The sequence below is a fragment of the Anneissia japonica genome, unplaced genomic scaffold (genome assembly GCF_011630105.1).
Source record: "Anneissia japonica isolate Jap-2015-1 unplaced genomic scaffold, ASM1163010v1 scaffold685_len2926416_cov193, whole genome shotgun sequence".
Taxonomy (NCBI): Eukaryota; Metazoa; Echinodermata; class Crinoidea; order Comatulida; family Comatulidae; genus Anneissia; species Anneissia japonica.
This window is the reverse complement of record NW_022692922.1, coordinates 576,012-588,803: the sequence shown is the minus strand read 5'-3', so window position 1 is coordinate 588,803 and position 12,792 is coordinate 576,012. Positions and strand designations below refer to the sequence as shown.

General features: G+C 33.4%; 1 protein-coding gene across 1 annotated transcript in view; it reads left to right on the top strand.

Moving 5' to 3' along the window:
* The window catches only part of LOC117100497 (multidrug resistance-associated protein 5-like), a 36,065-nt gene extending 28,375 nt beyond the window's left edge, over nt 1–7,690 (top strand). Inside the window, exons 12-19 of the mRNA XM_033240213.1 lie at nt 268–454; nt 1,150–1,239; nt 1,542–1,731; nt 2,266–2,425; nt 2,653–2,731; nt 3,673–3,786; nt 4,248–4,412; nt 4,579–7,690. Of these exons, the coding sequence (XP_033096104.1) occupies nt 268–454; nt 1,150–1,239; nt 1,542–1,731; nt 2,266–2,425; nt 2,653–2,731; nt 3,673–3,786; nt 4,248–4,412; nt 4,579–4,686 (1,093 nt within the window). The 3' untranslated portion in view covers nt 4,687–7,690. The remainder of the gene's footprint in view (nt 1–267; nt 455–1,149; nt 1,240–1,541; nt 1,732–2,265; nt 2,426–2,652; nt 2,732–3,672; nt 3,787–4,247; nt 4,413–4,578) is intronic.
* Nucleotides 7,691–12,792: the final 5,102 nt, after the last annotated feature.

Sequence of the window (12,792 nt, the reverse complement as noted above, 5' to 3'; positions counted from 1 at the left end):
TATAAAGTACCTCATAATTATATGTACAGAAATTAATGAATGTTTGGAAATACACACAAAATTTGACATACTCAGTATTTGACATACTCAGTATTTCATAAAATCAGTATTTGACATACTCAGTATTTCATAAAATATTTTTTTTAATATATACTGTATAGTGTAATGGCGTAATAGTTAATTCATAATTCAAAGTTCTAGTTTCCTGAAGTACAGACAGACTTAATGTTGCATATATGAAGATTTTTTTCCATTTTCTGTTTTAAGGTTTGAGCGTCTAATTGATGATCACTCAGTTGCAATGCTGTTGTTCAATATGGCCAGTAGATGGCTAGGCCTGAGGTTTGACTTGGTTTCAACACTTATGGCTACGTTAACAGCAGTACTTGTAGTGCTTTTTCACGGTACCGTATCAGCTGCCTACAGTGGCCTAGCGTTAACATATTCGCTACAGGTTAGTTATACCCTACTCTGGAGTTTATTTTTTCATAACATTTTATAATATAGAAAAGGGGGTTTGTTTTATCTATTGCTGCCTTCTGCAGTAAGATTTATCTCTGATATAAACAGAAAAATAAAAGTTGAAAAAAATTAAGTTTGTCAAAACTTAAATTTTAGAAGCAAGCAAATTTTGAAAAATATTTGTATATTTTAGGCGAGATTTTTTTTTATAGCTTGTTTCCCGGACTTAATTTTTTAAAGATCGTCAGAGGATGGCGGGGGAAACACATTTGTTTTTCTAATTTATCAAATGGTTTGCCAAAAACATCCAGTTGGAGGAGAAAATAAAAATAAAATTTTATTGGTGAATGTAATCTGTGCAGTCATGTGATGGTTAATTTTATATATTGAGGAAGAAATATACATACCTTATTGTTGAAGATTTTAAGGCAGCAGTGGGTGTAATGAAAATAAAGAAAAACTTTTATTTTTTTCTTAAATTTCCATTTTTTGTGGTGGCGGGTACGCTAATTGGCAAAAAATTAAATTTCATTTTTAATCAAAATCATTATCATTGGAATAAGGAATAAGTCTTGCCTTGCAATTGATTTATTTTCATGTAAAAAAACAATAATAATGACTGAACCTTACCATATTTGTACAATCTTCCTTTTGAACACAATGTTTTGTTTGTCACTTTTCAAGTAGATGATGGCCATCTTCCAGTTTGCCGTCAGATTGTCAGCAGAAGTTGAGGCAAGGTTTACGTCTGTAGAACGAATAATTGAATATATAGACGTAAGTATTGACCAGACAAATACACCATTGTCACAGATAAACACTGTAAGATCATGTGGATGCAATGTGTATTTTTTGTACTGCTTGCATTAGAGTTGCTAAGCACTGTGGACCCTGTTGTTGCTGCTCCTTCCACCCCATCCATCATTGTTACTCATCATATTACTCATTATTATTACAGTGTTAATGTTAATATTATTAAATAGTTAATCTTATGTATTTATTAATATGGATTAGTTTTACATCTTATATATGTAATATAAACCTTTTTGATTAATTTGTTATATGTTTTCTCACATCAGGATTTACCGACAGAAGAAATTTATAGTAGCACAAATAAAGATAGTACAAAGCAGTGGCCCTCAAAAGGCGAGCTTGAATTCAAGGATGTTTGTTTACGCTACAGACCAAACTTGCCACAAGTCTTGCATAATATTAATTTTCATATTAAGTCAAAAGAGAAGATCGGGATTGTAGGAAGAACTGGATCAGGTAATTAGAAGGAATATTTACAATTGTATCTTCTTTTTATCATGTTTACACACTTGTTAGATACTTTGTTTTAGCCAGAGCTGGACACAGTTTCTAGAACAATCACTGTACTGTGCCAGGTCCTCAGCTCGGCATTCTAGCTCTAAAATAGGGCATCTCAAGAGTTTTATAGATTGTTACTCTGTGCCACATTCACCCATGATGTCCTTGGTGTGAAGAAATCCCCAATTCAATAGTGACACTTTGCATCAGCCAGTTCCTGTTCTCAGTCTGTTCATGCACTTCCACTCAGCCCAGCTCAACTTGGCACGAGGAGGGAGTTCTTCTGAAGCACTCATAGACATGGATGTCCAGCTTGGTAGATCAGATAACCTCACAAACCAGAACATTTGTCTTCAGCTTCAGCACCTCAGGATGAATGTGGCCAAGGTCTCCTTTATTTTCATCGAAATACAATTTAACTTCCTCTATATTCTCCTGTATGTTATACATTTTTAAAGGAAAACTTATTCAGTAGGATATTTTGATTTTTAGGTAAATCTTCTCTAGGAGTGGCGCTGTTCCGTTTAGTTGAGAGCGAAAGAGGGCGCATTCTAATTGACAGTCAGAATACTGGTGGTATTGCTTTAAGTGAGCTACGTTCAAAGATATCAATAATTCCACAGGATCCAGTGCTGTTTGCAGGGACACTTAGGTGAGGCTTCCAGAAAAATAATTAATGTATTGTAGGCAAACACACTCCACTCCTTCTTTTCATTTTTAAATATGAGAGTGAATGCTATTGATTTGCCTTCAGAGAAACAACCCCTTAAAGAAGATTTGCAAATGGTGGTTTTCCACCATCTACTACCACCAACAACCTGACATCTACTGTGTGCTTATTTTATAATATTATACATTGTCCAATTTGTTTTAATACAGATACAATTTGGATCCATTTAATGAACTTAGTGATGTTGAAATTTGGAACGCTCTTGAAAAGACAAAGATGAAGAAAGTTGTGAGTATTTAAATGAATGAAAACAGTAAATACATATGGCTCCTGCCCCTATGCTCCCACTCAGGGGTTTAGCCAGAAAAACGAATTAGGCTCTCCAAAATGGAAGCCAGTGGGTTTGGCACTGAGCCGATGGATGGGCCACGCCCATATTCATGAATCCCCACAGAATATTGGTACGAAAACAACGTACATTCAATCAATAATTGTTGTTTTTATCAAACGTAAATATTATTTAGGTTTAGTTTAATGTAACATTCGATAGATTTGAAGAATATAAGGAATTTGCTAAAGGTAGACCAGGCCCAATTAGGCTAGGCCAAGCTGATTAGGCCAAACCGTCCAAGCCGTCACGGTAAAAGTGGCCGTCCTAAATAATTGTAGGCCATCCAAAAGACGGCCGGACGGCTCGCTGGCTAAACCTATGCTCCCACCCCTTATAACTTTTTCCTGCTAACTTCCTGGCCATTAATAATAGTAGGCATGTGTAGCAAATATTGCCAAGGCATCTAAGCATCTTAGACCAAAAAAGAGTTGATTGATTTGATTTGAATTTATTTGGTTTCCAATATACAGTATGACAATACAGATAAATTTACAAAAATATAAGAAACCAGGATTATGCATAAGGTTGAAAAGATTTCCAATGGGGTAAAAAATTTACCTTTACAATTTGGGCATCAAAAGTAAACATAAAACTATTCAGTTTGAAACAAGTTACTAAAGATGTGACATTAAACAAAAAAGAAATGATCTTACAAAACATTAGAAATTAAGATGCCTGGATTACCCATAAAGTCAAAGGACTTTTTGCCAATGGGGGTCCTAAACATTAAAAAAATTTAAAACATGAATGTTTTCTTCTCAAATACGATTTCCTATTAAACCATTGTAATCACATGTATCGGACATATCTATGCAAGATATTGTTTGTGTTTTTGTAGGTACATGGACTTGATCAACAGTTAGAAGCTGCTGTAGCAAATAATGGTGACAACTTTTCAGTTGGTGAGAAGCAACTTCTGTGTATGGCTAGGGCACTACTTAGGAACAACAAGGTAAGTTAACAAGTGTAAGGATATCCAGTATATTAGCTATGTGTGACAAGTTTCCCTCTCTGATCAGTTTGCAAAATTATTAAACAAACAGTAATTACATTTTCAGGTCTAAAGAAGTAACTGTAACATGTTTGTATATGCATCGTCTGACAAAATTTTAACATTTGAAAACTAAAGTTTTATTACATTTTCTTTGTAACATTTGCATTATCTTAATGTTTGTTTATACTATCAGATTATGTGACAAATAATTGCTCATTTGTGTAATATGGCATCTATCATGATGCCCATATAGGGGTTCATCACACATATATTTCACAAAATTTGATATCGTGGACAGATTTAGACCTGTTTGCTAAGTGATTTTTTATGAGTAACAAGTGAATCCAGTTTTTTTTATAAAATTTAAAAATACATGTAGATTAGCATAAAATTAACAAATGACTGTGCACATATTCTAGATTCTGATGTTAGATGAAGCAACTGCTGCAATAGACACAGAGACAGACACTGTTATTCAGACCACGCTGAAAGAAGCATTTAGCGATTGTACAATACTCACCATCGCTCATCGAATACATACTGTCCTTGACTCTGATCGAATTCTTGTTTTAAAAAATGGACAGGTTTGTCTTATTTTTTTCGTTTCCATTTATCTGTCTGTTTAATCTGGCAAATAACTAAGAATAAATAAATACCATCCTTTATATCATGCTAGCACACACTGCCCCATGCTACCCCATGTTATTCCATTTCCTAATTTTTCAATTGATTTTGTCGTTTTCATTTCAGATTGTAGAATGTGATAAACCAGCTGTACTTCTGGAAAATACCAAATCACATTTCAACGAGTTGATGATGTCATCTTCAGATTCCACAAATAAAGAGACTGATGTCTGATAGTTGACAATGCTTTGATTTCAGTATTAAAAGTACCAGCAAACATTATCATAAGACAAAGCTTGGTTACATTTGAACTGATTGACTTGATGCGCTTGTCTGCTATAACCGCCAATGAGTGAGCAAAACATGTAGGCTAGTCCAACTCACTATGGGTGATTAAAGCCAACTAGAGTGAACTTTCCAGCAATTATCTGTTAGGGTTCAACAGATGAACTGCTGTAATCCTCTATGGGTGAACAAAATGCGTTTAATAATCAGCAATGGTTACTAACCAATGTGTTCGCTGTGTGTGTTTGAACTGTGTCCAGCCCGCAATGGTTAACTTTTGTGCTGATTGACTAAAATGTATCTACTGTGGATCAACGTGCTTGCTCTAATGGTTGAACAGTGAATTCATTCTGAGAAATTTTAATGTATGCTATGGCTGAACACTTGAGTCTGCTAGCCTAATAAAATCAGTATTTGGTTTTATTGAGTTTTTTTTTCATATGTACAGAACTTGCCAATTTATGTCATATGCCAGCAGAGTCAAATATTGGACAGTGTTCCATTAAAGAAACGGTTTGTTTGCTATAAACTTGAGATCTTCACAAGAAAAATTCATTTTCAGAAATGGGGTATCTCCATTATAGCATGTTTCTAATGCCAATTGAGAGTTAAGATGTCAAAACAAAAGAAAATTTTTTTTTTTTTTTTTAAATATACCTATCAGCTATAGAGATAGCCAACAGTGTGAGGATTAAGCTGTAAATAATTTCTTTTTATTTAAGTCATGAGCAATTTCAGGTATGAGCCCAGATATACAAACCTGAAGACAAGCAATATAACCATTGTTCTGTGTCTCCTGTTACCTAAAAATATAGACAATATTGCTCCAATGATAATAACCCACAAGAATTGACTGTTGGAATGGCATCATATAAATGCAACAATTGATTGGTCAGTTGATAATAGAAAATGGAAAAGAAAATGCATATGTAAAGTAAGAGTTTTATGTAAATCTATTTGAAACATAATATAAATAATTTTAACTATTTCAAAAATATATGTTATATCAATTTAAATTTAAGAACAATATTATAGACTTTCAAGTTTCTGAAATATTATATAATTTTATTTAAGAGAATTTACAAATGTACATTTATGGTTGTATTTTTATTCATTTGGTTTTTTACTAGCTTGGCCAAATTCTTATTTTTTATGGTATGGTAAGCTATGAGGGGCATTTCTTATAAGCTTTTAAAATACTCAGAAAGGTGCATATATTAAAATTAATATATTAAGTTGATTCCTCATGCATCATTTAGTAGCAAAAAATTTATCCAGAAATAATTATGCAATTATGTAGTTTTGAATTAGGTGGTTCGTCTTTTGAAATGCGCATATTAGTCAGGAAATTATTAATTATTTTAAAGTTAAATAAGCAATTTCTTCTTGGATGTAATTAACATATTTGGTGAAATTACTAACCTGTTAACTGTCAACATTGAGCATACTCGTATTGCAGTGTGTTGCTGAATGCGCCACTACAGCTTTTTTTGTATTCAAGATAATTTTTATTTTTTAATTAAATATGCTGACATCCCAGTCAATTAGCACTCCTCCTCAAGTGCTGAAATATTAAAAAGTAAAAATAGATAATTCTTCTCTGCATTCCCAAAGCTTTATTCAATGTAAACAACCTTTGGGTTTTTTATTGCTTAGTACAACATATCAAAATTTCTTCTTCTGGAGTCTGGCTTTTAAATTTCTTGTACTGGCATGATATATAGGATATTTTTCCACTGTGCCAACTTTGGCTTAATGACAAATCATGGGGGTGAGAAAATGGACCTTACATTTTCGAAATTGATTACAAGTGTCCAATGAGGGGCCCCTTCATAGTAGAATATAAACAATATCATAGCCTGTTATACTGTAGGGTACCATAATTTGAATTAGTATTCAATCTCTGAATTCTAGTAGCTGTTTCTTCCTAATTTCATGTCGTAGTAGAGTCAGCTGTGAAACACCATTATGTAGGAAATTGATATTGTAAAAAGAAGTGTGTTGTCATAAGAGTCCATATAAGAAATTCATGAGTTAAAAAGAATTACATTGTTTTAATTGGCTAGGTTTGGGCGTCTTTTGTTGGACCATAATGTCAAGGCTCTGTTAAAAGAAGAGTGCATCCGGGTACCCAGGACTTCACTCCCTGTCAGCTCATAGCTGTTATGCTACTGGGTGCAAGGTGTAAACCGGTTCAATATCAAGTTTTATGGGTGCGATATGACACCATCATGCCCATATATGGGCAACTGACAGATTATTGTGACATAAAAATTGATAGCGTGGAGAGAGACTAGAAATGATAATTATTATTAGAATTATTATTAAATTATTGATAACATTATTCACTATACTAGAATCATTTTAATTATAGCCAAAAAAGTACTATTTTTGTTTACATTGGTAATCCTAATTATCGAGTGGTCATTTTAATGACACATATGTATGACTATGTAAATAACTAAGTATATAAATACGTGTTTGCATATAATTATGCACATGTAAATGCATATATATATATATACATCTATGTATCCATGTGGCTTGTGTGGTTGTATGTAATGCACCTATGTACATGATTTATTTGTTGAATGTTGACTGTTGCCAGGATTAAGTTGTTAACTGTTGTAAAAGCCGCTATCGATTGAGTCTCATTGGAATAATGTGCTGTTGCACTCCTCAGCACATTAGATTACACCATACTCACTGCCGTGTCGTGGGTAGTGAGAGTTAATAATGGGCAATTGAAGGGCTTGAAATTAGCTCTCAGCACCTCTTGATACTGTAATCTTTATTGTGTTGACAAAAATGTAACAATGTACCCTGCATTGCAATGATTCTATGTATATTTGACAGGTGTATTTTAACTACTACCATATGTGTACCTTGTTCCATGTTATATCTCATATTTTCTATCATTTTAAGTGCAAAAAACATTTCATTTTGATCTAAAGTATTGCTTTTGAGTCTTTTTATTGTGTTTTTGACATCCATACATCTTACATCCAGCATAAAATTGGATACATGTTCTTAACATTCTATCCCATAAATGGCAGTAAGTGCTGCCCCTGCTGTGTTTGATATTATAAAAAAAATATGTGTAAGGTTTAATGTTTACATGGCCAACATGCTTATATGTTTTCTAGTGGGTACGCGTACAAATTAAAAAACTAATTTTTTAGAGATTAAATAGTAAACATTAGTGTTAGTTAAAGGTCAGTTTGCACAGGACATAGTAAAACTAAAGCATTACAATAATTAATAAACAACTTTCAGTTAGCACTGAAGCCACCAAATTATGAAGCGCTTATTGGAACATTAAAGGTATGCAGAGATAGCATTTGCTGGTCAGCATTGGAAAATGTAAATCAAACTTATCTAATATGAACTTAATTTGAGAAATTATTACTCATGTATATTGCACTGGCATTGCCACAGCGACCAGCACTATGCTTTATGGCTTTATGAAATATTCGATGAAATAATGAAAAATAAAGATGCGTTTTGAGGACCGACTAGGACACAAGGGAGTTTGTTCCAAGTATAGGTGCAGCAGCGAAGAAGCCTTTGTGAGCTATTGAATTTGTAAGGTTGGTATTAGGTACATTGAGAATTTATTTGTCGGATGAAAATCGCAAGGAACGGCTTGGTTGATAATTCTATTCAATTCAAAAGAAACATTTATTTACTTCCTCATGCAATCTTAATAATATTATTTATGGAAAATTATAAAAAATTTAATCAAATACTAAAAAACAAAGATTTGGAAAGGGAAGAAGGCAAATGCCCAAAAAGATTTGAAGCAAATCTTGTGTTGGGCCAGCCTAAATAAAAAAAATATAGCGAAGACAGGAAAAAGGACAAAGCACAACAGCAACAAAATAAAATACAAAAAAAAAATTAAAAAATAAAAATAAATAAATAAGTATCAAATTAAGACTGGGAAGCCGAGAGAAGCTTGTTGAGGTTTAGTATAGTAAGATACCGTATGTGGAATTTAATAATGTGTGATTTTATAATTTAGCCATATAAATTTTAAGGGATTTGGTGTTAACAATTGATGAAGGTAGGTTGTTCCATAATTTGGGTCCAGAAAATCTAATAATATGTTGGAAGTAATTCGTTTTGTGGGCTGGGATGTAAATTGATGAACTAGCTCTTGTATGGTGCTAATGACACCAAGGCTCTTTGTTTTTTATTTCTTTAATGTGCGTTTTCCACATTAACCCACTGTCAAGGTAAACTCCTACAAATTTGGCACTTTGGACCTTGGGTATAATGTGATTATCAATAAAAATGTTATATGTTATAGAGTCAATGAATTTATCCTTTTGAGGGCTCCGAAAGAGAATGAAACTGCATTTTTTATGATTAATGGATAGCTTGTTACATGCAAAATATTGGGACATGAGCATCATATTATGAATTATAGTATGGAACAGAGAATGAATATCTTTGGAAGAATAAAATGCAGTTGTGTCATCAGCATAAAGAAAGAGAGGGAATTTGAAGATCTATAAATGTCATTAATGTACAAAATATATAAAAGAGGACCTAATAATGAACCTTGGGGGATGCCACATGTTACAGAGAAAAATTAGAGGTATAATTGGCATACTTAGTGCATTGATAACGGTCAGTCAAAAAAGATTTAATGCAGGACCCTGGATACCATGAGACAACTTAAATAAGAGTACCTGGTGGTCAATAGTGTTGAAAGCCTTTGAAAGATCAATAAAAACTCAAATTGCTAAATTATTATTTTCAAATGCATCAACAATTTTGTTGGTGTAATTTTTCCATTTCTTTTTTTTTTAATTAAGCTTAAAAAATGGAATTGAATTCTCAGGTTTACTAATAAGCTGCATTTCAAATGTGACATTAGACTTCTGGTCCATCAAGACTTCGATGAGTTACAATAATTAAAAGAAAAGGGAATCATCTTGTATTAACCACAGCCCTTACTCAGTAACTCAAGTCCTTCACAACAATACTCGAGCAAAACAACACTGAATAAAACAAACATGAGTAAATTAAATACACTTAAATATATGATTTGTAAATTCACAGTTCAAGATTGAAACCAGTTTTAACTATGAAAGACCTAATCCATTGCACTCATGTTTAAATTGAACATAAAGATTTGTCTTACAAAATACACACATAGTGACAACCGGGAATGAATTGCGAGTAATAAATCATACTGTACATTTTAAAAGTAACTAGGTAAAACATTGCTATATAACTTCTGTAATATACATTATATTATAAAAATATTACACATTTAATGCTGTTTAAGATTATGCTAAAGAAGCATAAACATTGATATGTTTCACATGTCTGCATACCAAATACTGCAATGTTAAATCCATTACCTCCAATTAGATTCAACAAAATTCCAACAAAAGCCCCACTGTCAGTGGTCCAGTTGGTTAAGGTAGCTGCATAGACAGCAGAAGATCCCATGTTCGTTTGAATCCCAGTAGGACAATTTCTTCGGACTTGCAGGTTAAATCAATTGACTAAATTTCTGAGCGATTATGAAGTACAGTATTAGTCTACACCTACTTGTACAGTATGTCTGAGTGAGCTCAGAATGTGAGCAAGCTTGAATTATTGCCTAATAAAAGTGTACATTAAGTATTTATCTACAGTACTATAAATAATATATACACCCAGACCCAGGTAATTTTGACTCCAATTTAGAACCACTAAAATATATTTCAACAAATGTTTCAAATACTCCTGTAGTCTTTGTCAACGCTTATCTTAATATGTATAATACCGTAAAACCTCAAATTGAAGCCCTGGGCTTCTTTTTTTTTTGCGAACTTTCGATGGGCTTTTTTTTAAATGGGCTTCTTTTCGAGACTACATTTGCAAAGTAAAAAGGGGGCTTCTTTTCAAAATGAATGCTGTAAATTTTGTGAATTTGTATTATAAAACAATAAATAAAGCCACTGTAACATCAATGGAGTGTATTTAAGTGGCAATAATTCACAAAAACCGCTTTATAAACCAAGCTTGTATTTAATTTATTTTGTTTTCTGAAATTCATGTACAGTGTATGTACTGTACTACTGTATCTTGAAAAGAAGACTATGCTATCTTGAAAAGAAGCCCATGAGTCTCTTTTGAGATGGGCTTCTTTTCGAGGCAAATTTTGCAAACTAAAGAGGAGGGCTTCAATTGAAGATGGGCTTCATCTCGAGATTAAGCCCACTGGGCTTCAATTCAGGGGTTTACGGTATATACCCAAGTAAGTATATCTTTAAATTTAGAATCACTAAAACTTATTTCATCAAATGTTTTTACTACTCCTGTAGTCTGTCATAATATAATTATCGTCAAAATACTTAAGGCTATGGTCTCACTAGCGTCTCAAGCCTGGCCTGACTCACCGCGAGTGAGATTTCAAGCCAGACTCGAAATTCTGGGTCGGTCACACTAGTTGGATTGACCTCTAAATTATGAAAGCCGAAACAGCAGAGCCGTAAAGTTCACGGGATTCGATATACGCGCGTGTGATTGGGTGGATCGCAAAGATTTTACACCAGACGTGCCCGAACCACTCTTCTTCAACTGATCTTTTATTGGGCTCGCAATGCCTTCACTTTTGTTTGAATTTGGGCCGTCGTTCTCTTCTCATGTCCGAGACTGGCTAATCTCTCAGGAAGCACGCCAAAAATTCCAGTTTTGTTGTTTTGTTTTTTTATTTTCTATCCGGACTCTCAGCTCGGGTTGGCCCCACAAATCTACCAGGTCAGCAGTTTCCTGGTCGCTCCAAATCAATCGCATTATTATTAATTAAAATTTGAATTAACTTTTATGAAAAGTAATGATTGCGTCTTGATTGAACACACATGAAGAACTTGCAGGTTTTTTATTCAAGAACTTCTAAACGCAACGGCGTCATTGACTGTGATTGGTTGACAGCCGACGAGGAAATGTCAATCTCGATCACGCCATGGTCAATCCAGGGTCAATATGGGTGCTGAGCCGGAATCGAGATTGGTAGATTGAGATTGAGGTCACGCCAGGCGCGAGTCGGTGCAGATGCGGTCACATTACGAAAATCTCACCCGCGGTGAGTCAAGCCAGGCTTGAAACTCTAGTGTTACCGTAGCCTTCCCCTAATCTACTTAATACCAAAGCTTGTGGAATTAACAGAATGATGAGAAACATACTCAGCCAAGTTAAGAACACTATTATTTAATATGAAGCAGTTTGGTGTAAAAGAAGCTGTAACTGAAATATATTTGCGCTTCATAACCACAATGGAAAGGCGCAATATAAACCCATTACCAGTAACCACGCTAAAAACAAGAATTGTACACAAATCTCTAAAACGTCATTGAGAAATGCCTCCCACTGACATTAAAGATGTATTGTCCCCTGAAAATGACATGGGAATTTTTGAATTCAAAAAAGTGTGTACCCTGATTTTATACTGGAAAATGATTAAAAATTAAACACTTCCAGTGACTAGACTGAGTGTTTCTATCATTTTTCACTGTAAAATTATGGGTAAATATGTTTAGTCATAAATTTTATGGTACTTCAATATAAGCATGTTAATTAAAAAAATGATTTTTAAGATTTTTTTTTTTGTATTTTGCATGGGACAATAATTATAAACAATATCCGGATTAGGTGTGTGTGTCAAATACTGGCTGAATAACCTCTGCACACAACAAAACTGTACTAAGATTAACATTGATGACAATCCTCATAAGAAATGTGAGGTCTCACTACAAAATGAGTCTCATTGTTAGAAAATAAAAAAATGAGTTAATATTAGATTTTGGTAGATCACATTATAAGCTTTAATTTGGTCTTTGAATGGCTTCCCTAGGATAAATATATCCAGAGATATTAGCATTTAAAGTTTAGGTGTATGAGAACCAGGTTTTGAGAAAATCGGCCTCAAAGATAAACTAACCTGTACAAATAATAGAACTAGAATTACAGAATATGCGAAGAGAACACTGTTTTAGTAAGAAAATTCACTTAAAAAGTACACAATCATAAAATATAAGTATCAAGTTATTCAAA